The sequence below is a fragment of the Choloepus didactylus genome, chromosome 9 (genome assembly GCF_015220235.1).
Source record: "Choloepus didactylus isolate mChoDid1 chromosome 9, mChoDid1.pri, whole genome shotgun sequence".
NCBI lineage: Eukaryota > Metazoa > Chordata > Mammalia > Pilosa > Megalonychidae > Choloepus > Choloepus didactylus.
In genome coordinates, this window is record NC_051315.1 from 22,602,117 (window position 1) to 22,630,058 (window position 27,942).

The window sequence follows — 27,942 nt, forward strand, 5'->3', positions numbered from 1 at the left end:
AGTCAAGTGCAGCTCCTAGTTAAGTGGTTGCCAGGAGATACCACAGGAGCCAACTCCCCATCTCCTCTGCCATGGCAACGTGCAGTTATTTCCTAATCCGTCTTCTTTCTGTAGAGTCTAGATTTCTAAGAGTAGTATGCTACCCTTGATTATTTAGTTAATCTGGCAGAGAGAAAAAAATCCTTCTAACCTTCCTTCTGTACAAAGAGCCTCATCCTGCGGTGCCAGCCTACCACTGACCTTTCCTTGGCGATCTTGGGCTATAGTTGCTATCATCGTTTCTTGTCCTTACATGGTTTCAGTAAGACAATTCTGGAAGCAGCAATAAACATTGGACCCTAAAATGTATAATAACTCACCAAAATAGTTGGCTTCCCAAGTAGCAGTCTAGGTCTCCAGAATATTTGCCTGACTTAGGAGCAGAAATATGCTAAACACAGGGTTGATGGAAATAGGTTCACCAAGTGCCTCAGTTTCTCCATGTGTAAAATAGGGATCTACTCCCTTGCAGATTATTGTGAAGATTAAGTGAGTAAATTATGTAAAGCTCGTAGAACAGTGCCTGGCACAGTAAATACTCAATAAACATTAACTATTATTATCACCCTAAGTAAGAATTATTCAGATTTGTTCTCATTAGGATCTTTATAGTCAAAGTTACAGAAAAAAAAATGAACCTAATATAAATTGCTAGGACAGTTTCATTTGTAAGTGACAGAACCCTCACTAACTTGGCCGAAGTGAAAAAACCATTGTGCTGGCTCCAAGTGGAGAGGTCCTCAGGCAGACCTGGGTCTGAGGGCTTAAAGAAAGGCATCGGGACTTTCTCTTTCCATTTCCTGACTTCGTGTTTCCCTGTTGACATCACATTCCAACAGGCACTCTAGCAAGCCCAGGCTAACCTGCTTACATCTGGCCATCCCAGTGGGAAGAGGGCATCTCTTTCTCAAAACGTCCCTCAGGGATATTAGGATTGGTTCTCACCGGACTCATTGACACCATGTACCCATCCCTGAAAACATCTGGGAGCTGGCAGCAGGGAGGGACGGGGAGGTGGGGGGAAGTGTGGAATCTGGGAACATGGGGTCAGCCCAACCCAAATTGCATGGGGCACGGGAATCCCCAAAGAAAAGCCAGAGCGTGGCTGCCAAAAGGTGCAAAGCATGCCAGGCAGGAAAAAACAACAGATGTGTGAGACAATATCAATCTTAGTCCACTTTCCATCTATATTAATGGATATATGAACATTTTGCATAGTATAAATGTACTGGTTGTTTGTCAAAATTTATTGTTATTAATAGAAAATAAACACATTTCGGTTTCAAAGTTGTTATAGTTGATGTTTCTTATAAAAAATGAATTTAAAACAATTGTTTAATGATCCTGTTTTGACTAAGACAATGAAACTGTGGCTTTACAAAAAAAAAGTATTCAGCACCATTTGCTCCTAAGACTTTCAGAATTTGTTCTTAAAGTTACTGGAACTTTACTGTCTTTAAAGCACAAGGATTGCTGAGCTTCATGAGAAAGCCTTTCTGGGACAACCAGAGAGAAGCTAAGCAATGATCATAAAAGGAACCAATGAACTTTCAGCATGGTAACTTGGTCTATATGACAACAATCCCCTCCTCCATTTTAGCTCAGGATGGACATGCTTCAAAGCACTGAGGTATAAATAGTCAGACTTGTTATTTGCTGTTACAATTGGTCTTTCCAGCTAATAACAGTGAATCTCTGGCATGGACATTCTTGATCCTTAATGTCTTGTGATTTTAGGAAATTCTGAAAATAGTTTGGATTTAGCTCAATTTATTCAGAAATTAAATACATTTAACAAGGTTTCCTACTCTGCCAGAGTGTCTGTTGGTTTAGTATAAAATACATGCACAAATGTAGCGAAATCATAGTCTTAAAGCATACTTCGAACACTGCATTATTTAAACCAAAGTCTATTTTCACAAAATGTCTATAATTAGAAGCAGCTGATGAAACTAAACCCAAAGGTATAACAAGGGAGACTCATTCTCACTTAAGCTGTGTTGCTTAGAGATCTTAAAAGTACATGGCTGTAAAGCCATTCAAAGGCTCATTCTTACAATTCAAAGGCCTCTCCTCATTCTTACAATATGATTCCAATTGGGGTTAGGCCAGAAATTAATATTTCTAAATATTTCAGAAAATCCATAGGAAGTGTTTGAAAGTCTTTTATGAAAAATAATGCCTGCCTCTCTTTCTAAATCAATGAGTAGTAGCACTTACCAGGATTTCCTAACAACACAAAGATAAAGGCAAGTCCATACACTTGATCAGAAGTCAAAGGAATGGGAGTTGGAATATTGGGTCAACTCATAGTGAGAGCTCCTTTTGGCTTTTTACTACTTACTGTTCACCAGTGTGAGTAAAGTAAACTTTCATGAAAGAATAGTGTTTGGTGGCCAGGATCTCTTGTGGGCATTTCTTCCTAAGTGGAATACACAGCAGATAAGGGAAGCTATTCCTTTCAGATCAGAAGGAGTTAATGAAGCCCAGATAAGCATTCAAGAAGCTCAAGGGATCCTTTAGCTATGAATAGTGGCTAATATGGTCATCCAACTGTACAACTCCAAAAACTGTGGAAAAGGATTTACAAGATCCAATGCCCTATAGATAAAATGAATGGCAATAGTTATGGAGGCAAGAGCTCCCACCCAGTGTCTTCTAAACTTCTTCCTCTAATCGAGGTCCTGTAAGAGATTGTCAATGACTAAGTTCCTGTCACTGTTGTATATCCCTGCCTAGACAATCCATAGCTCACTTTCAGAGTGTTATGTGTATGGTCCAAAGACTGAGGTGAGACCTTGAGAGAATCCAAAGAAGTTCATCAAGTGTGTGGGGATGGTATCATATCATGATATGCTATCATGTCATGTATTGGCATGCTGCCTCTATCTTTGGGTATTTTCTGGAGATGGAGGTAACAGTGAGTCTCAGGAAAGATACACCATTTGCAGGCAGAGGCACTTTATGGTAAGCTGACCAGATTGATTCTGCTTGTACCCACAGAGGAGCTCCTGAGCAAATATCTCCAGACTCAAGAGACAAAAGATTGATCCTACAGTTGTAGAGCCCCAGATGCCACAAAAGTGCCTCCACAATATGAGCTTACTCAAATATGGAACAGTGATGTGGTCTTGGTTTGTCACCGAAACCAAAGCCTAGGAAATTGAGCACACTCACTCAATGAAACCTCAGAGTCAGACCTTCCCAAACTGTGTACCAATACCACACCCACTGAGTCTTGTTAGAAGACGTGCAGTCCCTTGTAAGTGAAAATTTGCCTGACGACTTCCATGAGTAAAGAGCAGGGGAAAGCTGAGGGAGCAGAATGTGCAGACATGCAGCAAGCAGGGGCACAGTCAGCAGCCCACTGGGACCCATCACTCCCTCATCCTGATTCAGGTAAGACTTGAGGACTCCATGTTTGGGAAACCAGTTGCCGCTACTAGATTTTCAACAAGGGGCACACACCAGAATTATTTACCATTTGTTTAAAAATTCAGATGTCCAGGCCTCATTATGGAAATTCTGATTCACTGGGCCTGGCATCCACATTTTTAAATTGTTTAAAAAAATTCCTAAAGTCAGTCTGATGTTCTCCACCATAATGTGATAAATGTGCTGTTTGGTGTTCTAATTGTTTTTTCTATTTGACAAAGAAAGCATGCAAGTAATAGATACTTCTAGGATTATTAATCCCATGTTCTTGAATCTAAAGAAAGACAAAATGCCATTAAAAAAAGACAAAACCTTTAAGAGTTCCTTCCTTTATGCTCCTGTTGTACCTTCTATAATGATCAGTCACAGCCCTTATCAAACTCATTCATTCATGCATTCACTTATTCCTGTTACTCTCTGCTTGGTGTGAGGGAATCAGAGATCAAAGATACTACCTTCTTCCCCCCAGAAGCTCCCAGATTAACAGGGAAAGACAAAGAAGAATCCAGACCAGGACAATCCAATACATTAAATGCTATGACATACGTGTGCATGGGGTGTTACAGGACACAGGAAACTGTGGTGTAGGGCTGTGGGGAGTCTGTTATGGTTTACCTGTCCGTATCTCCTCACTAGACTCTAAGGCCCTTGAGGACAGAGACTGGGCATTTTCACCTAGGCTTCTCTCAGGAGCAAGGGAGGGTGGGGGGAGAGTGAGGTCAAGGCAATCCAGGTTTTGGGGTCCTAAAGCTTTTACTATTTTGGAGGCTCTCGTAAGAAAAATACAGAATTACAAATACATTATTAGATATAAAGGTGGATATTAATAGATATACAGGGGAAAAAAAGAAAACAGAACAAGTTACTGGAGTCTTAGCGATTACGGTTACTTTCATCTGAGATCTCTTGACAACTGACCAAAAATGCTTACAGAGAAATATATCCTTCTGCTACCAGGCTTCTCTTCCTCCCCCAGAACACTTCACAACTCCTAGCAACAATCAGCACTTCAGGGGCCCAGCCAGTGAGGGCCCTGCAAACTTTCATGAGCTTCTGAGAAATCCACTTGATGGGAGAGTTTCTTCCGCAGCTCCCTCCCTGTGGGGTTGCCTTGGGCTGGTGGTGCCCCTCCACTGAAGATGACAGCTCTAGAACGCTTTCCTGGTCTCTGGGTTCTGGAAGCTACTCCTTCCCCTTGTAGCTTCAGGTCTACTGTTTCTAGCCTTGGGGTACTGCACTACTCCAGGGAGCTTCTCTACACCCAGCCCACAACTTTGTAAATGGTCCTTATATTAATGCCTCTCAAAATTTCTAATTTTGAGTGTACTAGCCTTGTGTAGGATATCCTTCCAGGACCCTTGATTGATGCAGAAGATAAAACGTGTTAACTTATACAGCACATGGGATAAACACTCTATAAATATTATTATATTATGCACACCATATATGCATAATATATCATTATCATGAGTATGAACACTATTCCTAGATCCTTTTAATTCACTGGAATGTGAGTTCATCATTTCTGTTCCTCCAGTAACAAAAATACTAATGCCAGTAAAGACTACAAATCTAAGACATAAAAGAAGCATGTCAGGCCTTCTCACTGGAGCAAATCTATAGAAGGCCTGAGTTTAATGAGCCATCCCCAGAACTCCTAGACCCCAAGTCAAATGGGGCTCAAGTGCAACCCAGGTCACCTACAGCTCATGGCTTAGGCTGCCCAGAGGGCAGGAGAGTGAGATCTTTGCTTCAGGCAGAGTCAACTCATCAACAGACTCCAGCAGGATGCCTGACCAGAACAAACTGCCCACATACATACCAACTAGCACTTTCTAAATGCACCACAACAAATAGCAAGCTGGGTGAAGAGGAGAGTCAGCCTGGAGTTCCGGACATGGACCAGTAAACAGGATTTAGCATACAAGGGGAACTATTTCAGTCACAAATGAGACAAATTCAACTCAAATTGGTGCATATCACAAAAAGTCCAGGGGTAGTAAGTTTCAAACTCAGCTGGATCCATATTCTCAAAGGGCATCATCAGGAATCTCAATTTCTCGTTCGCTCTGTCTTTCTCTGTCTCTATCTCATTGTCTCTGCCTGCCTCCATTTGTCTCTCCCTTTCTTTATTTCATTCTAAGTCTCTCTTTCTCAGCTCTGCTTTCCTCAGGTTTGGTTTGCTTCTCAGTCATGCTCTTCTCGAGTGGTGGCAAAATGACCATGAATGCCTCCAACTTTATGTCCTACAAAATCTTTTTCCATAGCAACAGCCAAAGGCCTGAGGCTGGTTCTGATTGGACAGGTTTGGGTGATATGTTCATTCTTCTTTAAATCACCTTAGCCACTGCCCTTTGGCCAGGATAGCCTGCCTAAAAGCACAGGGACCAAGAGTGGGAAAGGGGACTGGATGCTGTAAGGTAAAGAGGGATAAACCCTAGGGAGGAAAACGCTACAAATATCCATCACACCATGGCTGTAGGGGCATCAGGCTGGAGCTACACAACCCAACTCCAGTGTCTACAGACTGGGTCTAGGACTTTGAGATTACTGCAGGTGCAAGGTAGAATTATGAAGAGAGACAAGGAATCCCAGCTTGGCTACAATGTCATCCTGGATTCTGAGGTCACTTTCCCTCTTTGGCGTCAATGTTCTCAGCAGGAAAACAAAGGTGTTGGACCAGATCTCCAAGGGTTATCCTGGATCTAAAAAAACTGATGTCTGTCTATACTAAGGTATTAAAACCTCCAAATCCCAAAGGAGAACAAAGAAAAATGCACCACCAGAATAGAAGTGAGAAATATCTTATTCTTCACTTTGCTCTCCAACTGCAGCAGCTTAGCCAGTCAGCACTGACAGGAGCCATTCTCCTCAAAAAACCTTCAAGCCACCCCCTTCTGAGAGGTGGCTTATGGACAGACATTAGTGAGGCCAATGCAGAGTTCTCTGTCATATGCAGATCTTAGCAAAGCAGCAGAGATGTTTTCAATAGAGTATTTAATTTGGGGGTGGAAAAACTGGATGTGAAAACAGTCATGCAGGAAGTTAATGAGACCTTAGAGATCAAATACAAATTGTGTGATGTGGTCTAATTTTCACAAAAAGTCAGGAACACTGAAAACACTCTGGGAATAGAAATTGAAGACCAGGTTTGCCATGGTTTGAAACCAACATTCGATTACAGCTTCTCAACAAATGCAGAAAAGGAAAGTGATAAAATGAACTCTGCTTACAAATAGGAGTGAGGAAACCTTGACATCATGTTGACTTTGACTTTGTCAGGGCTGCCCTCCTTGGATTTGGAGAGTTGGCAGTTTGGTCAGATGATCACTGACAGTGCCAAATCAAATACGAGAAGGAAGAAGTTTGCAATAGGCAACTGTACATCAGTATCAATGACGGGCAGAATTTGGAGTTTCATTCAAGAGTATGGAAAGACCTTGCTTGATACCAAGCTTGGACATCAGGCATCAACTGACTTCAGATTGGTACTGTAGTTAAATAACCATCAATCCCACTGCTTCCTTTTCTATAAAAATCAACTCTGCTTTCACTGGAACAGACCCTGAGGACTTTTATGAATTTTTTGCCATCTCATCTGAAATTGGAGGCTTACTCCTACAGCAAAAACCTCTGCATATGGATAGCAGAAGGTTTATTATATTTCCAATTTTGTTTTTCCCAAAAGGGTGAAAAAACCAAGGGATGATCAGAACAAGAATATATAGACAATTACTTGTCTGCTTACTTCAGGTTAAATTGATTATCCACTCAGTTGCCAATGTAGTCAACCACACATTATTTAAATGTATTTTTCTGTGAAATGCTGCCTGCCAATAATGAAACAGACCTTTGCTAAACCCAAGGGAAAAGAAAAAGTATAAAGTGTTATTGGGGTCTCCCCTGCTCTCTGTTCTGACTTTCTAGGTAAGGGTAATATTAATTATCTTGAATTATATCATTGGTTCTCAAACATTTTTGTTTCAGGACCTCTTTATACTCTTAAAAATTATTGAGGGGAGAACCTAAGATGTCGGCTAGGTTAGACAGGGTAAGATAACCCCTCCATGAAAAATACTAGATAAAAACCAGAAGGTGACCCAGAATACCAGTTTCAGTGATGCACCAGCTGGACAAAGTCTCCTAGAACCACAGGGGTCATACACTTGGTGAAAATGGGAGTCTGCATTCTGAAATGAGTGAGTAAACTGGCTGAAAGACCCGCAGCTGCACTGCGGTGTGGGGAAGCCGGGGGCTAGCATTTGGAGACAGACTGGTTCTTTAAAAAAAAAAAAAAAAAAGAAAAAAAGGAAAAACCCAGGAGCAGCTGCAGTTGCGACAGTGGAAACCACACAGTGAAGCATGGCAGTAGCAGTCTAAGCCAGCCTCTCGGTGTCTGGCATGGAGGATAGCCCGCTGCAGATTCCCTGAAGGCCAGGGGAATGGAGGGGAGAGCCGGAAGGAGAAGGACACCCCACTGCTTGCAGCTGCTCCCCAGCAGGCGGGAGACACTCCTGCCCGGGGCCGTGCCCACAGCCCAGAGCTGTGCCAGTAGTCCTGGAGCTGGGAAGGAGGAACTGTGCAAGGTGGGGGGGGGGTGTTGGAGATGCACCGTTCAACCATCTTTGCATCAGGCTAAGAGCACCCCTGAACAGCCCGGCTTCCCTTGAGGGACGGCAGGCACTTGTGACGTAGCATAGCCTTCCCTTAGTAAAGGTCCTGGAAGATCACAGCTGAGAAGGGGGGCCCACTCAGAAAACCCAGGGACGCTACATCAGTGCCGGTGGTTTGTGGGTCAGCATCAGAGAGGATCGGGAGCAGAACTGAAATAAAGGCTTAGACTTTTGCAACAGCCTTGAATCTCCAGGAACACCTGGGAGGTTTGAATACTAAACCTAACCTGCCTCCCTAGCCACCCGGCCATACACCCCACATTCAGGGCGGACGGCTCCAGCAACACACCCAAACTGAGCTCACCAACTGAACCCCATAAGAATCATTTCCCCAAACACTGCGGAGACAAGGTTGAATAGAACTGACTTGAGTGGTATAGGTGACTCACAGAAACCATCTACTGGTTAGTTAGAGCAAGTGTATGCCACCAACTTGTGTTTCTGAAAAATTAGATTGGTATCTTTTTTTTACAACTTGAAAGAACCCTATCAAGCAAAGCAAATGCCAAGAGGCCAAAAACAACAGAAAATCTTAATGTATATGATAAAACCAGACGATATGGAGAACCCAAATCCAAACACACAAATCAAAATATCAGAAGAGACACAGTACTTGGCACAATTAATCAAAGAACTACAATCGAGGAACGAAAACATGGCAAAGGATTTAAAGGACATCAAGAAGACCATGGCCCAGGAGATAAGCGACATAAAGAAGACCCTAGAAGAGCATAAAGAAGACACTGCAACAGTAAATAAAAAAAATAGAAGATCTTATGGAAATAAAAGAAACTGTTGGCCAAATTAAAAAGACTCTGGATATTCACAATACAAGACTAGAGGAAGCTGAACAACATTTCAGTGTCCTAGAAGTCCACAGAACAGAAAATGAAAGAACAAAAGAAAGAATGGAGAAAAAAATCGAAAAAATCAAAGTGGATCTCAGGGATACGATAGATAAAACATCCAAACTTAAGACTCATTGGTGTCCCAGAAGGGGAAGAGAAGGGTAAAGGTCTAGAAAGAGTACTCAAAGAAACTGTTGGGGAAAACTTCCCCAACCTTCTACACAATATAAATACACAAAGCATAAATGCCCAGCGAACTCCAAACAGAATAAATCCAAATAAACCCACTCCGAGACATATTCTGATCAGACTGTCAAATAGTGAAGAGAAGGAGCAAGTTCTGAAAGCAGCAAGAGAAAAGCAATTCACCACATACAAAGGAAACAACATAAGACTAAGTTGCGACTACTCAGCGGCCACCATGGAGGCAAGGAGGCAGTGGCATGACATATTTAAAATTCTGAGAGAGAAAAATTTCCAACCAAGAATACTTTATCCAGCAAAACTCTCCTTCAAATTTGAGGGAGAGCTTAAATTTTTCACAGACAAAAATGCTGAGAGATTTTGCCAATAAAAGACCTGCGCTACTTCAGATACTAAAGGGAGCCCTACCAACAGAGAAACAGAGAAAGGAGAAAGAGATATAGAGAATTTTAACAGACATATATAGAACCTTACATCCCAAATCACCAGGTCACTCATTTTTCTCTAGTGATCATGGATCTTTCTCCAGAAGGGACCATAAGCTGAGACATAAAACAAGCCTGAAGAAATTAAAAAAAAAAAAATTTGAATATATTCAAAGCACATTCTCTGACCACAATGGAATACAAATAGAAGACAATAATTTTTGAATTGTAACTCCACTGTTTACTTCCTACATGATATAAAATACACAAACTCTAATGACAAATCGGTGGTTTTGAACTCAATGTAAAATATGTAATTTTAGACAACTATATAAAGGTGGAGGAATGGAGGAGTATAGGCACATAGTTTATGTGTCCTACTGAAGTGAAAGTGGTACCAAAGAAAAACAAGATTGTTAAAGATTTAAGAGTTTAATTTTAAGCCCCACAGTAAACACAAAGAAATTATCAGAGAATATAACCATAGAGATGAAAAGTAGAGTATGGGTTAAGAGAAATGGGGGAAGGGGCAATGGAGAGTTAAGAAATGAGTGTAGGGTTGCTGTTTGAGGTGAAGGGAAATTTCTAGTAATGGATGGTGGGAAAGAGCATTACAACATTCTAAATGTGATTAATCCCACTAATGGAATGCTAGGGAGGGGGTGGAATGGGAAGATTTAGGCTGTATATATGTTTCCACAATTGAAAAAAAAATTTAAAAAGACAGTCTAAATAGATGACAATTGAATGCCAAGGATGAACGTGGATGGGATCGGAGGATGGAGGACAGGAGGTTCAAAGGGACACAGTTGAGACATAAGGAAAAGGAAACATAGAATGTAAGCTTTGTATCATTGTTGAATCTCTTGTACTTCTTAGCTGTGCTTAATGGGATTGCATAAAAGAATGTTCTTGTTCATGGGAATTGTATATGTGAATTATAGTGTTTGTTCAAGGATGTGTGCAGCTAGCTCTCATATGTTCAGAAGACAGAGCAATAGATGATGGATGATAAGGAGGGAGGGAGGGAGGGAGGGAAAGAAATAGCGATGTGACAGCATGTTAAAGTTGGTGGATTGGGGTATTGGGGGAGGCATGCTGGACTTCTGTGTATGGGGTTTGTATTATTTTTGCAACTGTTCCCATAACTTTGAATTTGTTTCAAAATAAAAAAAAAAAAAGCAAAAAAAAAAAAATTACTGAGGATCCCAAAGAGCTTGTGTTATGTGGGTTAGATCTATAAATATTTATCAGTTTTAGAGATTAAAATTGAGAAATTAAAAAATATTTTTATTAATTCATTTAAAATAACAATAATCCCACTGTGCGGTATTCCAGTTTACAAATGCTGCCATTTGCAAAACACCAGAAATGGATTGGCTTTTATAAAGGGTGTGGGGGGGGGGGGTTGGTTACAAAGTTACAGTCTTAAGGCCATTAAGTGTCCAAGGTAAGGCATCAACAATAGGGTACCTTCACTGGAGAAAAGCCATTGGCATCCAGAAAACCTCTGGTAGCTGGGAAAGCATGTGGCTGGCATCTGCTTGCTCCCAGGTTGCATTTCAAAATGGCGTTCTCCAAAGTGTCAGTTTCTCAGGACAAACTCTGGGCTAGTGCCTCCAAAGCATCAGCAAAACTCTGCTTTCAATGGTCGTCTTCAAAATGTCTCTTTAAGATGCAGCGCTGAGTCCCTTCTGTTTGTGCTCTTACATAGGACGCTACTAAACTAATCAAGACCCATGCTGAATGGGCAGGTCCACATCTCCATGGAAACAACCTAATCCAAAGGTTCCAACCTAATCAAGACTAAATATGTCTGCCCCCACAAGATTGCATCAAAGAACATGACTTTTTCTGGAGGACATAATATAGCCACACCGACACGTGGTAACATAAATAACATATTTTGTGGGAAAAAAGCATATTTTCCAAAATAAAAAAAAAATTACTGAGAAGCCTGGCAATATTACACAATGTTGCAAATCTCTTTAATGTCTGCCTTTGTAGAAGAGAGTTGCATCCTCATATCTGTTTCTGCACTCGATCTGTTGGGATATATTGTTTTGGTTAAAGGATGGAAAGATTAACTGGGCTCACACAGATATACAGCTGGAAATGGGAGAACCATTATAATAACCTTTTTAGATAATTGTGTATATTCTTCTTTGATACTACACCAAAACTTGAAAAGTGGTACCTTCTTAAATGTTAGTTAAAATGTGGACTCTGAAACCATGTTGAGGGACATTTTGTACTCTGCTTCATTAAAACCCATTGGTTTACCTTGCATTTTGAACGATTTTGTAACATCATGCATAGGTCATCTGGAAATATTGGTTATCTGAGTTATGCAGATCTTCCAAATGTTGACACATTTCATTGTACAATATAAAAAATCACATTCATTAATATCACTACCATTCTTATCAGGAACATATTTAAGTATTTGGAAACTATTGAGCTCATGGAAGTGGATGCAAGTTTTACAAAATTCTAATTTTTGATTGAAAGCTCAAATTTTGTCATTGGCAAAAAATACTGTTAGTTGTTTTCCTTAAAGTAATAGGCTCACTTTGTTAACTTTTGAGAAACTGTCTGTCAGATACCCAAAGCTGAATAGCGATTGTCTGCTAGTCATCCTTTCGAGTAAAAAAAAATGATATTTTAAGAAAAAAGTTGCTAATTTAACTCATAACCCAAACAATTGCATGATACTTTCCTCAAGATTACCATCATACTTCAGTATGCAGCAAAAGTTCTTCATGCATATGTCCCATTTTGCCACAGAAGAGAAAAAAAGATGTATACCCAAGGGTTGATATTTAATATAATTAATAATTTTTATTGCTTCGTCAAGTAAATTCTTAAGTGAAGTTGGCTTTTTTTATTGTGAGTGTGTGATGGTGAAAAATACGATTGCTAGTGCAGTTTGGCGCTATTACCTTGATTCCTACAAAGGCATCAGTAGTTTGTCCCTCCTTTGCTTTTTCACTGAGTGCAAATGTCAACCCAGTGAAAAAAGCAAATAATGTTGTGATATTATTATTTAAATTTTTTGAACTGAATTCTTGCTTGATTTTCTCCAGTTACTGTCAAATGCACAGGGGCAGATGCTGAGTAGGCAGTTAGTTGCATTTAACCAAGGCTGGGATTCTGCCAGGCAGGTTCAAGAAAGACAGAGAGAACTAACGGAGTCAAGAGTATTTACAAGGCAGACCATATAGTATGGACTTTGGAATCTAAGTTGAGAAAGAAGTGAACTGAGAATGAAAAGAGGACAATGGATAGTAAGAAAGTAGTATAGTCAATGGAAGGATGGAGTGATGGTCCAAGTGGGATGTATGCCACTGAAATGTCAGAGATATAATTATTTGTGATTTCAAGCCTCAGGTTTGACCCTATGAGTGACAGATAGCAATAAGAACAGTAGCTGGCATTTATTGAGGCAATAATGCTAAACACTTTATAAGTGTTATGTCATTTAATGTTTATGGCAACTCTATAAGACAGGTACTATCATTACCCACATTTTATGTCAAAACACAAGGGGCAGGGCATAGGAAGTTAAACACTCGAGATCACTTTGTATTGGAATTGGGTTTCAAACTCGGGTGTGCAGATCTAAGTCCATCTTTTTCACCACTAGGCAATAATCTCCTACCCTCAACAAAGCTGGGATACTAAGAAGCCAGTCTTGTTCAACTTTGCCTTTATAAGGAAAGAAAGTTTGTTATTTATGAGGTGATGAGCAGGAAGAAAATACGATGGTGAAGACCCAGATAGATAAGATGTTGGCATGCATGACATTTTTCTTAGAGGTGCTGTTGCCTCCACATTCTTCTGCAATAGTTGCTTTCATTCAATGCATAGAATTTAGAGTTCTCTCCCCTGCTTGTGTATTCTTAGCTTTTATTCCAGTCTGTTCCATGGTCCATGGATGTGTGACTTGAAACATTGCCATTACGCAGTGGCATGAGTCTGGGAAAAGTAGGACAGACTATTTACATGTTAACTTGAAATTGAAAAATTGAAATTCTTTCTTTTTTTGAGATACCAACAGATGAATTTTCTTCAAAGACATATAAAACATATGTTTGGAATAAGAACAGATTGTCTCACTGATTTGCAAAAGTTGACAAAATAATAGCTCAAGAGTTCACAGTTGTCTTAACCACCATTCTCTTCTAATGCCTGGGGATGGATGAGACAGGCTTTCTTTCCAACTGGGATACAGATGCCCCTTTCAAAATAATAATAATAGCTTTGTGGTATAATGCTTTATACTTCCTCTAAGAATTTCATTCTTGCCTTCACAAATGAAATCTTTTAAAAACACAGAGGGTCTACTCTATGATCAGGTGGTATCGAGGCATAAAGAGCTGAACCAAACACAGCACCTCTACCCTGAAGGACTTTATAGTCTAGTTGGTGAGTCAGGGAAGGAAAGGGTAAACTATCAACACCCTGTAAATTAGGTAGATAGAGTAGGCAGAATAATGACTTCCCAAAGATGTCCACACCCTAATTCCTAAAACCTGTGACTTTGCTGCCTTTCACAGCAACTGTGTGGATGTGATTATGTTAAGGGTCTTGAGATGGGACAACTATCCTGGATTATCTGATGGGCCTAATGTAATCGTAAAGTTTTCATAAGAGAAAGACAGGAGGGTCAGAGAGAGGAGATATGACAATGGAAGCAGTGGTCAGAGTGATGCAGGGTCATGAACCAAGGAATGAGGGCAGCATCTAGAAGCTGGAAAAGGCAAGGAAACAAATTATCTTCTAGAGCCTCTAGAAAGAATGCAGTCCTGTTGACCCCTTGATTTTAGCCCACTGAGAATGATTTTGTATTTATTTTATTGGAGAATAAATTTGTATTGCTTCAAGCCACCAAGTTTGTGATAATTTGTTACAGCAGTAATGGGAATCTAACAGAGTTGAGCAACATTACTGGTCCCATTTGACTGAAGAGAAAGACAAGTGAAAAGTTCACATAATCTCATGCATTTCTGCAGGGAGTGTAAAACGTTACAACCATATGGAGGCACTTCTGGCATTACCTATCAAAATTGTCAACGACTTTATTACCCTTACGACCTATTCCGGTTTGCTAATTCTACCTTTTTTCAAAACACCAAAAACGGATTGGCTTTTATAAAAGGGGGTTTATTTGGTTACACAGTTACAGTATTAAGGCCATTAAGTGTCCAAGGTAAGTCATCAACAACTGGGTACCTTCACTGGAGGATGGCCAATGGCTTCCAGAAAACCTCCGTTAGCTGGGAAGGCACGTGGTTGGCATCTGCCCCAAAGTTCTGGTTTCAAGATGGCTTTCTCCCAGGACATTCCTCTCTAGGCTGCAGCACCTCAAAAATGTCACTCTTAGTTGCTCTTGGGGTGTTTGTCCTCTCTTAGCTTCTCCAGAGCAAGAGTCTGCTTTCAATGGCTGTCTTCAAACTGTCTCTCATCTGCAGCTCCTGTGCTTTCTTCAAAGTGTCCCTCTTGGCTGTAGCAAGCTCGCTCCTTCTGTCTGAGCTTATACAGTACTTCAGTAAACTAATCAAGGCCCAGGCTGAATGGGCGGGGCCACACCTCCATGGAAATTATCCAGTGAAAGATCTCGCCCACAGTTGAGTGATCGCATCTCCACAGAAACAACCAATCAAAAGTCTCCAACCCCAACAACACCAATATGTTTCCTGCCCAAACAAGACTGCATCAAAGATAATGGCGTTTTGGGGGACATAATACATTCAAACTGGCACACCACCTCTGAAAGATAATACCTGCTTTGAATGAAATGGCACATGTTCAAATTCACTCATAGTAGCCTTGTTCTTAGAGCAAGATATTGGAAATAATCCAAGTGTTTATCTCAAGGGGGATAGTGAAATAAACCTCATTGTGCAATAGTATGCAGCAATGAAAAAGATTAAGGAAGCTTTCTACATCCTGATATGGGAAGACCTCCAAGATATACTGCTAAGTGTAAAAGCACAGTCCAGTCCAGTACAGTACACATGGTGTGCTACCTTTTTTGCACAAAAGGGGAGAAAATGCGGACATATATTCATATTTCCTTATATTTGCATAAATAAATACTGGAAGGATACACCAAAAGCTTAAAAAAGTGATTACTTATGAAAGATGGCTATGTGGAATGAGGTGAATGGGGATTGGAGTGGGAAAAGGATTTTGCATTGTACATCTTTTCATATCTGATTTTTTAATTATGTGAATGCACTACCTGTCTCCTTCTAATTAGTTTAGAAATGAAGTTAAGTGACTTACTGGCCTAAGGTCACACAATCAATAATACCAATAGCAGTACAAACAGTGGTAGTAGCAGTAGTTCTCTGTACTGAGCATGTGTTATGTACCTAGCATTCTCAGGTCTTTTCCTATTAAATCCTTACAACACACCTGTGAGGCAGGGATCATTATCCTCAGTTTACAGAAACTGAAGCTCAGAGAGGTTGAATGACTTGACTGAGGTCACTAAGCTTGCCAAACTGGAGTTGAAATTCTAGCCTAGGTCTCTCTCACTCCATAGCCCAGGCTCTTGGTCATTAGACCATAATGCCTAAAACGCACATCTTTTGGCTTCTAGCATAGTGCTCTTAATATTACAACATAGTGTCTCACATAAAAGTTGTTGACTGGCGGGGCGGGAGGCCGAGCGGCGCCGGCGAGGGGACCGGCCGAGCCCGGCGAGAGCGCGCCCAGCCCCGCCGCGATGCCCGCGCGCCCAGGACGCCTCCTGCCCCGGCGCCTGCCCCTGGCCGCGCTGCTGCTGCTGCTCGGCGGCGCTGGCGGGCGCTGGGGCCTGCGCTGCGGGGCCCGGGCCCAGGAGCCCGGGGAGGCGGACGAGCCCCCCGCGGCCACCGAGCAGGACCCGCACGCCAAGCACCTGTACACGGCCGACATGTTCGAGCACGGCATCCGGAGCGCCGCGCACTTCGTCATGTTCTTCGCGCCCTGGTGTGGCCACTGCCAACGGCTGCAGCCCGCGTGGAATGTCCTGGGGGACAAGTACAACAGCATGGAGGATGCCAGAGTCTACGTGGCCAAGGTGGACTGCACAGCCGACTCGGAGGTGTGCTCCGCCCAGGGGGTTCGAGGATACCCTACCTTAAAGTTTTTCAAACCTGGCCAAGAAGCTGTGAAGTAACAGGGTCCCCGGGACTTTGAGACCCTGGAAAAGTGGATGCTGCAGATGCTGAACGAGGAACCCACTACGCCAGCGCCAGAAGCGGAGCCTCCGCAAGACCCTGAGCCCAAGCAGGGGCTGTATGAGCTCTCAGCCGGCAACTTGGAGCTGCACATAGCACAAGGCAACCACTTTATCAAGTTCTTCGCTCCATGGTGTGGCCACTGCAAAGCCCTGGCTCCAGCCTGGGAGCAGCTGGCTCTGGGCCTCGAACATTCCTAAGCCGTCAAGATTGGCAAGGTTGATTGCACGCAGCACTACGAACTGTGCTCGGGAAACCAGGTGCGCGGCTATCCCACCCTTCTCTGGTTCAGAGACGGTAAAAAGATCGATCAGTACAAGGGGAAGAGGGACTTGGAGGCGCTGAGAGAGTACGTGGGATCGCAGGTGCAGAGTACAGACGGGGGGACCCCGGAGACCGTCGAGCCCTCAGAGGCCCCCGCACAGGCTACTGAGCCTGCTGCTGACCAGAGCACAGTATTGGCACTGACCGAGAGCAACTTCGACGACACTGTGGCAGAAGGAATAACCTTCATCAAGTTTTTTGCTCCCTGGTGTGGCCATTGTAAGAACCTGGCTCCGACTTGGGAGGAACTCGTGAAAAAGGAATTCCCTGGTTTGGCGGAGGTCAGGATAGCTGAAGTAGACTGTACAGCCGAACGCGCTATTTGCAGCAAATACTCGGTAGGAGGCTATCCCACGTTGCTGCTTTTCCGGGCGGGAAAAAAAGTCAGCGAGCACAGCGGCAGCAGAGACCTCGAATCCTTACACCACTTTGTTTTGCGTCAGGCAAAAGATGAACTGTAAAATCCGGCGGGAGCTCCCCTCTCCTGCCTGGCCTCCTGTATCCACCGAGAGGAAGGAATCGCATCTCAGTGATGTTCCCAAGTTTCGAGTGGTGGTTGCGCAGAAAGCCAGATGTACTAAATTTGCAGTATCTTCTTTGCGTGTTTTTCGAGCCAACACGCGATACAGATTCTCTGACTCTAAGTAAACGTGTAACTCACGGTCACTCTGCAAACTAAATGTTTTCAATGGCAATATGTTCCCCATAACTTTTTCTTGATGAAATGTAAATGATTTCCTTTGAGACTGAAATAGAAGGGAGGAAAATCAAATTGCTGGGCTATTTCTGGCTTCCAAGTGATTTTGATGAAAGCCTCATTACCAAAGCAGAGTTTTATGAATTGCCCACGAGTCCTGGAACAGTGGCTTGGGGTAGTATTGATACCTTTCTGATCTGAAAGTCACAACTGACTTATTACTAGAGCGGTTGGTTGGTAGCTTGGAGTACATTGAAAAACAAAAACCTGCCCCTTTGGAAGATATCCTCAGGGCCACCACTGGCTTTTCTGTTTCTTCCTTTCCTCAGCATGAGAGGTTAGCCATAATAAAAGCAGTGGTACGTTGGTCGTGTGCCTGACTAAGATAGTGCTGATGCCATAATTTTATGTGTCGACATTTGTCAAATCAGTTGTTCAAGGATCCTTTCGTTTGTCTCTCATGGGTTGAAAGATGGCACCGATTCGTGATGTTCACACGAAGCCAGAGTCCACATAAACTTTAAAATCCAATGTCTCTTGTAGAAAATGTGGACACGGAAACTTCCGCAAGGCTCATCTTGACTCTTCTGTTAACTCCTAAGAAAGTTTCTGGTTGTAGTTGTCCCTGGGATCCAGGGAGGCCCTGCTGTAGGGGTACAACTGGAAGCAGTTCCAGATTCTGTTCCTTGAGAAAGAAGCAGTCCTTTTAGAGACTTTGCTGGAGGGTGACTTTGTAGTACCTCAAGAGTGGGAGTTCATTTGACTTCAAAACCAGAGAAAGACCAAACTGCCTGGGCTGATTTCTGGCAATGCATGGGGTCTCCCCAGTCTATACAGGGTCTCACCAGCGTGCATGGGCACGGATCTTGGCTGCCCACATTTGCATCCTAAATCATGCCATGCTTGTCAATCAATATTTTTAGTATCACTCTTGGAAATAAGCAGCTTAGAAACTGAAATCCCTTTAGACCTGTATGTCCCTCACTCTCCGAATTATGTCTCAAAGTAACCACTTTGTGTTTAAAACCCTTTATCCCACACCCCAACCCAACCCCACTCACAGAGGTACCCACATTTGGCACCAAGTACAACCGGTGGCAGGAATCTTAGAAACAAGACCATGTGCTATATCTGAGGCAGAAGATAAAACAGCATCTCTATTGGCCTCTAAGTAAAAGAAATCTTTATTAATCATATATGGTTCACAGATGTTAAAAACCCAACTTTCTGGAAAAAGCACAATCTTCATGAGTGGCTTCAGCTTTGCATCATGAGTCTTGTTTAAAAGAAAATCAAAGTGGTACAATTTGTTTACACTATGATACTTTCTAAATAAACTCTTTAAAAAAAAAAAAAAAAAGTTGTTGACTGACTCAAGTGAGAGCCAAGCTGGTTACGTGAAGTATGAACATTTATTCCTGATTTTTGCTAGGCTTTTCTTGGAGGCTTTAGAGAACTTGATTTGGCGATGATCCACTGTTGTTTTTTTTTAATATCTGCTAAATCATATTGTCAAAGATGTCTCATTAGTATTGGTACCACGGAATTGAATTGACAGGTTCTTCCTTACTCTCCTAGGCCTCTTGAGTTCTCCACCTGCCCCAAGGTCAGACACTACTATTTATAGGATTTGGGGAAAGAATATAAATGAAACGGATGTGCTATATTTATGAATATTCTAAAGTTTCCAATCAAATGAAGTAAATTGTTAGATAAAGTATATTCTATCCCCTGCCTTGACAAATGCACCTTCAGAACAACCTAGAATACCTGGTTTTGAATTTTAAATTGTTGGATAACTAGAAGCTCTGTACCAGAACATGGTGTTACAGAAGGAGCTGGTCCCTGGTCATAAACTAATCCCCCCTTCTCTTCTCACCACTAGCTCCCCAATGGGCCTCAAATGCATATCTGTGAACTCCCAGCCCACATGTTCATGCTCTATCTACATACCCCACAAACAGCCACCCCTTGGTCACACTTTAGACATATGGGGTATGCACACAGCAGCACACTCTGCCCTTGAGAAACTAGACTCAGGGACAAGGCCCACAGAGACCATAGCAGCAGGCTCGGGACCATCGGGAATTCCTAAATGGCAAGACGGATAACTCTAAGTGAGCATGACTCTTGGCCTCCGGACTTCTCACTCTGTGGGAAGGGCTGACACCAAAGGAAGGCCAAAGCCTATGTCCTCTAAAGCACGGGGCCCAGGGCAGGAAACCTTCTTTCTCAGGTCCAAAAGAAATACTGCCTATGCCAAAAGTTATCTCAAAAAGCTTCCTGGAAGACAGACAAGAGGCAGGCTCAAGCTCAGTCAATCACTTCATGAACAGGAGAGAGTAGTGCAGAGAAAGAATCTGTGATTCATGATAAACTCATGTGTTGGAAAAGCAAATGATGGGGGAAAGCAACCAGAGTAGACCCAAAAATCTGGTGCAGTGGTGACTTTTTTGGACATATCTGAGCTCAAGTTTAAATGACCAGCAGTTGAGCAATGATGAAAATCCAGCATTTTTGTTTTAGTTGGTAGTGTTCTGAGAATATTAAAGCCTCACCAGAGCTCCCAGCCAACCCACAGTGAACAGTACAAACAAGCAATAAATCTTTGTTTCATTAAACCTCTGAGATTTGGATCTGTTACTGCAGCATGACCTAACCCAGTAATTCTCAAAGTGTAGTCCGGGAATCTAAAGCAAAAGCATCACCTGGGAATTTATTGGAGATGCAAATTCTCAGGCTCCAGCCCACAGCTACTGAATGAGAACCTCAGGAATTGGGGTCCAGCAATCTGTGTTTTAACAAACCCTGTAGATTATCCTAATGCTTACTAAAGTTTGAGAACCACTGACCTAACCTATCCTGATTGATTCTGCTTCTATTACCAATCATAAAAATACAGGATGCAAAAACTAAATTTTAATTTCAGATAAATAATGAATAATTTTTAGTATAAGTATGTTCCATGTAGTATTTCAGACATACTTATACTTAAAAAAATTCATTGTTTATCTGAAATTCGAATTTAACTAGAAATACCTATGTGGCAGGAGCAAGGGGAATATCAGTATTTGTAAAGTTCTCAAGTGACTACTGTCTGCATCTTAAGATATGAAGCCTCTGGTTTTGGCCAGCCCACCCTCAACCCTATGCTATAAAGAGTTGTTATCATTATTTTCTATCATCAGAGCTCTGAGTAAGTCTAGCATGCAATTCATTCTTTTTAAAACATACTTCAGGTGATGGATCTCACATTCATTTATTTCTGCCTCTCCCTTTGATAGCACTTTGATAGTAAGAGTGTGCAGTGATTGGTAATACAAACTTTGCCCTTATGAGTAAATAGCACATAATCCCCCATTACGGAAACACCTACCACTCATTTCTGAATTAGGGATCAATTACAGAAACAATGAGGGAAGAGGCTTAGTCGGGGGCAGCGGGGAGCTGATCCCTGATTCTAGAAAAATGAATAAATTTCAAGTGCACCACAAGTTTTCAGGTTGGCACTCATTAATCTAATGTAGAGTGAGCCAATCATTTTTCCTGAGGTCCAGTAATTATGGTTCTTTCGAGGAGTGCAGAACCTTACTAGGTTACTCTGATACAGCAACAAAAAGCCAATATAATCAGAGGAGATTCTGCATTGATTCTCAGTTCTTGGTTCCTGCAGTTGATTTATAAAAGGAAGCACCTAACGTTCTGGGGTTATTGACTCAATTATGGAAGCAAACAGTAAGATATATTGTGTCTAGGCTATCAGAGATGGATGAAAACATTGGAATAACCCATGACTAAAACTGCTCAGAGAAGATGAGCCACTGTCCTTCATGGTCAAATTGACATTAGTGGTGGTAAATGGTGTGAATGGATGGTTGAGTGAAAATATAACTATGATTAAAACTGTCATATGATCTGGCAATCCTGTTACCAGGTATATATTTGGAAGAACTGAAAGCAGGGACATGAATAGACATTTGCACACCAATATTTATGGTGGCATTATTTGCGATTGCTAATGGATGGAGGCAGCCCAAGGGTCCATCAACTGACAAGTGAAAGGGTGAACTGTGGTGTATACATACGATGGAATATTGTGCAGCTGCAGGAAGAATGAAGTTGTGATGCATGCAATGCCATGACTATACCTGGAGGACATTATGTTGAGTGAAATAATCCAGAAACAAAAGGACAGCTATTGTGTGGTCTCATTAATATGAACTAACTATAATGAGCAAACTGAGAGTTAAACTAGAGACCACAGGTTATCAGGACATAAAAAGAAGGCAGATATTGAACAATTGATGCTTAAGGAGCACAGAAGGTTTAATAAGGTTGATCGTAAAGGTTCCAAAATGGATAGCACAAAACTATGTGATGGTTGCACAATATTTATGTGTAATTAACAAAGCTGAGTGTGACTATGGCTCAAAGAGGAAGATTAGGGTTGTGTATGTCACGGAAAGCTAGCGGATAAAAACTGGGACTGTATAACTTAGGGAAACATAGGGTGGACGATGATGGTGGTTAATTGTATGAATGTAAGAAAGTTTTTATATGAACTAGAACAAATGTATGTCACTATTACAAGGTATTAATAATAGGGTGGTGCATGGGAAAATATAATTAATGCAAACTAAGGTCTATAATTAACAGTAACATTGTAATATTCTTTCATTAATTGTAACAAAAGGCACTATACCAAAGCTAAATGTCAATAATAGGGGAATATAAAGGAGGGGTATGGGATTGTTTTTTTTTATTTCTTTTCAAAAGAAATGGGAATGTTCTCATTTACATTGTGGTGGTGAATGCATGAATAACTATGTGATTATCCAGAAGCCACAGATTGTACACTTAGGATGGATTGTATAGTATGCGAATAAAACTGTTTTAAAAATATATAGAGGCACCCAGGTATCGAAGGACTCGTGAAAGAAAATGGCCAAGAACAAACTAAGCGGGCAGAAGTCTAGGAATGTATTTCACATAGCCAGCCAAAAAAACTTTAAGAATAAAAATAAAGCAAAACCAGTTACCACGAATCTTAAGAAGATAAATATTGTGAATGATGAAAAAGTTAACAGAGTAAATAAAGCTTTTGTAGACATACAAAAGGAACTTGCACACTTCTCAAAAGGCCTTTCCCTTGAACCTTTGCAGAAACAGCTGATTCCTCAGCAGCATCATGAAAACAAACCAGTTAATGTTGACAAGGCTACAAGATTAGTGGCTCAGTTGTAATAGAGTGGTGCATCAAATTTCCAAAAACAGATCAACAAATTAAATGTTTTATACAACTTTATTTTTAAAAATCTTGTTAATGTACAGGCATTGGCACATTTTAAAAACAAACTACATAAACAGATCTTTCCTATAATCTAGGAAAGTGGAATGTCAGAAGTCAACAAAATGTGATAAAATGCTAAAACAGGAGGCACTTAACAAAATCTGTTGACTGAAACAGTTAATATGTCCTAGTTTACATCCTTCACTTTATAAGTGGCAGTGAATGTCTGATTGTATTGGAAGAACAAAGAAATATGGACAATTTTGTGGCAGTAAAAATACAAGACAAATAAGTAAAAAAAAAATAGAGAGAGAGAGAGATATTACTATGAGCCAACCATTTCGTTACTCACTTTTAAGACACTGACAGTGTGACACATTATAATTTCTTTCCTACTATATTTTTATACAACTTTCAAGCTCAGAGTATTATAATTTCATTACAAAATATTCAGAAAATACAGAGATAAAAAGTCATTCATAATCTCACCATTCTAATAAAACCGTAGTCTGCATTTGGCTGCTTCTTCTAGACATTAAAAAATTCCTTTGTTTTGTATTTTCAGAATAGAATGCCAATGTCCATTAAACATTCTTAAATGTCCATTTGCACTGTAGCCCTGATACTGTCATTCATCTCCTTGTAATCAACACAAATGCCATTTTGGAGCGTCTCTCTTTCATTTCTTTTTAAATCTCTAACTCTCTCAGTAGCTGACCTCACTTCCTACCTCACAAAGACAATAGACACTAGCAGCTCTTGATTCATTGCCTTCAGCTCAACACTTCATGGCTCCCTCCTATCTTTTCATCTTTCTCTTCACCCTCAAAGGGAGAAAGGATAGCCCCTTCTCTAAAGATAACCCTCCACATATAATCTGGTCCCCATTACTCCATCCCCTGCCCCGATGTGGACCCATCTCTCCATGTCCCCCCTGAGCTCCATCTGTAATCTAGTTCCAATCTCCCAGGACATCCCTGAGATAACTCTGTGCTTGGTCCCTGGTCCCCATCACTCCGTGCACCCACTGAGCTAACCCTCCACTTATAATCTGACCCACATAACTCCAGGACCCCCACCTGAGCTAACCCTCCAACTCCCTCTGGTCCCCATCACTTCATGCTACTTCAGGCAGCTCACTTCCATTGATAATAAGACCTATAAATGGTGGGATTATCAATCTCAACCTCCAAAAAGAAACCCATTCCTATCCATTTAGTGACACCTGGAATTCCTAGTTGAATTGTACAAACTTCAGATGTGTCACTGCACAGATGTGAATGAAATGTAACTTTCTCTCCTTTTCTATAATATCTCTCAGTTGTCAATACAAGTCCCTCTGCCATCAGATGGCAGAAACTTAATCTCAGCTATTTCAGGGTTTCCTTTACCCACACATTTTCCTTAAGGTTTTGTCTAAATGCTGGGGTGCTTATGTGACAATAATAATAAAAATAGCAACTAACACACACCACTTACTCAATGCTAGGCATTGTTCTACGTGCCTTCCATACCTTAACTCATCTAATCCTCACAGTGACCCAAGGTAGATTCTGTTATTGTCACCATTTTAGATATGGGGAAACGGGTACATGGAGAATGAAAGAATTTGCCCAAAGAAACAAAGGTCTTATGTCTATGCTGGAGTCCATGCTCTAAACCATTATCCTAAACTCTCTCTTAATCTTTCCTGTGATCCAAGGTATTAGCAGATGGAGGTGGTAACTGGTTTGGATCTATCTTGGCCTCTGCTGAAACATCTTTTTTCCATCATCAATATGCTCCAGTCCCTATTGATTCATCCCTCATCCATCACCCCAAGGCTCCATCAAGACTGGCTCACTCTCAACCTCTTCCATCCTCCTTTCAGATCTCTCTGTAGCTCTTATGTCTTGCTGAGTTGCAAGCCACTCTGCTTACCCACTTACAGCCTTCTCTGTCCAGCTACAACATTCAATTGTGTTTTCTTGCTGTCTCCCCAGACCGTAACTGGTGGGCAAGGCACAGGTCCCCTGCACCCCAAGATCACTCAGCCTCTCTGGAGTGAAGATTAATCAGGAAGTGGGTAAAAAGTTGGTCTGACTCAAACTTGGATCTTCCCAAGTCTTTCAATCACCCACTGAGGCTGACGCTTTTAAAACACAAAATCCAAGAGCTGGCTTCTTTTTTGATCCTTGAACACCTAACTGTCTAGATATAAAAAGAGCCAGAGGGTTCAAGGAAAGACCAGGAATGGCATCTATTATTCCAAAATATTGATTAAGGACTAAAATCTTTCATATAACAGTTCCACATAGGGCTTAGTCATAAATGTTCCTGAAAAGGACATTTTATTTACTTATTCATGTTTATTTATTAATTAATCAATTCATTTTTAAAGCACCTACTCAATTGCTTTGCACTGAGAATGTAACAGAGAATAGAACAACACAGTCCCTGGCTCAAAAATTCATTAATTCAACAGTGACCAGATGTGGACAAATTCAAATTCAAGTGTGAAAGACTGAACCCAGCTAAAGGTATCAAGAGGTCTGTGTGTGCCAAAAATCAGGAGCTGGAGAAAAGGTAGCAGAAAGGGATTCTGGTATCTTTGACGATGAAATAGAAATCATTCACAGCTTTGCCAGGGTCATCCCTACTTACTAACTCCTCTACCTAATTCTTCCAGGAAGCCATAGTTCCTTTCAACATTTGGGGATGAGTGTAGTCAGGAGAGGTGTACAGCTGGAAGAAAGAAGGGTGCAGAAATGTCATTCCAGACACTAGAGGTCAAGAAAGCCATAAATAAAGACAAAAGCGGGGGGTGGGGGTGTATTACATATGAGGAGGCACAAGAGTGCACTGTGGCTGAAGCATTGAGCACAGTGGCAAAGCATACAGACAAGAGAGGTAGGGAAGTAGGTATGGGACCTTGTTTCTCATGGATGCTGAGAGTTAAGCTGTGAAAAACCATTAAACGTGTTAAGCAGGGAAGAGACGTGATTATTTTGTGTTTTAGAAAGATCACTCTGGCCAGGAGAGTCTTGGGGATAGACTAGAGTGGGCTAACACTGAATCAGAGAGACCATTAGTGGACTATTACACAGTCCTGGAGAGAGATGAGATGGGCTTGCAATAAGCAATAACAGGCACATTGGAGGTGTAATGGGGTTAGAATCCAAAGACTTGGTGAGTTACTGGATGTGGGGAGAGGGGGAGAGAGAGAGGCAGAGAGGAAGGAGTTTGGCTTGGGTAGTTTGGTGGATGGGGTCTCTTTCACAGAGGGAGAAAACACAAGAGAAGAAGAGCTGGGGCGGGGGGAGAATTCCATTTTGGAGCTGCCCACCACCTTCAAGTGATCCACACATGCCAGGCCAAGGAGAAACACAAGCTTGGTGACCACTACAGAGGACTTGCCCCCACCCCATATTCCTAGATCACATAAACCCAGGGTTCTTATAAAATCCAAGATGGAGGGGGAAGCTACATCTCTCAGATTGATTGATACCAGATTTAACTGTAGTCTTGGCATGTGGGGTCTGAGTCAGAAATAATTGGATTAAATGTCATGGAATAATTCATAGCTGATGATTTTATATTACTCAAGCTAATACTTATAACAATTCTATGAGTAAAATCAGTTCTCTTATCATCCCCATTTTACAGAGACACTTAAGTACCTTGCCCAAGGCTGTCCAGCTAATAAGCAGTGGACTCAGGAGTCAATCCTTGATCTATGAGCTGATTCATAGCCATCAAATTAGGGCCAGGAGAAAGGAGCTACTCAGACTTATTCTAACATATTTTTATTTTTGTATGATCCAATTACTGACTAATTTAAGGATCTCTTGCCTTTTTTTGATGAAGGAATGCCCCGTATAAAGTCCATCTAATTTATAATTCATGTATTAAAATGCAGCGATGAGATCTTTATACAATTTTCCTTGTTTGTTTTCCCTTTCCTTGACTCAGCATTATCTGTTTGCTCATGAGAACCCTGCCCGTTTAGCCAAAAAGTTTCCTTGTCTTTATAAGCAAAAATGAAAGCACTGCTATTTTCTTGTGTTACTTGTACAAGAAAATGGTCATAGAAAACTAACTTTTTCAATCTCCCAGTTTCCTTTTAATTCACAGTGCAAGTAGCCCTTCTTTCTTTGGATGAAAAATTGTGCAACCTCCATGACATTTCAGCTTACTTTTAGGTAATAAGAATTCCTAAAGTCAATTTAAATTTCAAATCTAGTCTCAGTTTAGAAAGGAAAAGTGACCAGTAGAATATATTAATAATCTCTTCAAAGTTAATGCTTCTCCAGGGTATGACTGCCAGGGATGAATCTGGACCCGGCATCATGGGATTGAGAACATCTTCTCAACCAAAGAAGGGGAAGCAAAATGAAATGAAATAAAGCTTCAGTGGCTGAGAGATTTCAGATGGAGTCAAGAGATCACTCTGGTGGACATTCTTATGCACTATATAACTAACACTTCTTAGGTTTTAATGTATTGGAATAGCTAGAAGGTAATACCTGAAACTATCAAACTCCAATAAAGTAGCCTTGACTCTTGAGGACAATTGTATAACAATGTAGCTTACGTGGGGTGACAGTGTGATTGTGAAAGGCTTGTGGATCGCACTCCCTTTATCCAGTGTATGGATGGATGAGTAGAAAACTGGGGACAAAAACTAAATGAAAAATAGGGTGGGATGGGGGGGGATGATTCGGGTGTTCTTTCTTACTTTTATTTTTTATTCTTATTCTTATTCTTTCTGGTGTAAGGAAAATGTTCAAAAATAG

The 27,942-nt window shown here is 41.3% G+C and overlaps 2 protein-coding genes and 1 pseudogene across 2 annotated transcripts; 2 read left to right on the top strand and 1 right to left on the bottom strand.

The window, feature by feature from the left end:
- Positions 1-2,505: 2,505 nt before the first annotated feature.
- LOC119544874 lies at positions 2,506-3,491 on the bottom strand (annotated as a pseudogene).
- Positions 3,492-16,302: 12,811 nt separating this feature from the next.
- Positions 16,303-17,641, top strand: LOC119544589 (thioredoxin domain-containing protein 5-like). The gene is given in 1 exon segment (XM_037850045.1): positions 16,303-17,641. A coding segment is annotated over 1 exon segment (1,281 nt). The 5' UTR covers positions 16,303-16,360.
- A 5,172-nt stretch (positions 17,642-22,813) lies between these two features.
- LOC119544908 (ribosomal biogenesis factor-like) lies at positions 22,814-23,121 on the top strand. The gene has a single exon (XM_037850473.1). It carries the CDS (start codon positions 22,819-22,821, stop codon positions 23,119-23,121), a length of 303 nt encoding a protein of 100 aa, XP_037706401.1. The 5' UTR covers positions 22,814-22,818.
- Positions 23,122-27,942: the final 4,821 nt, after the last annotated feature.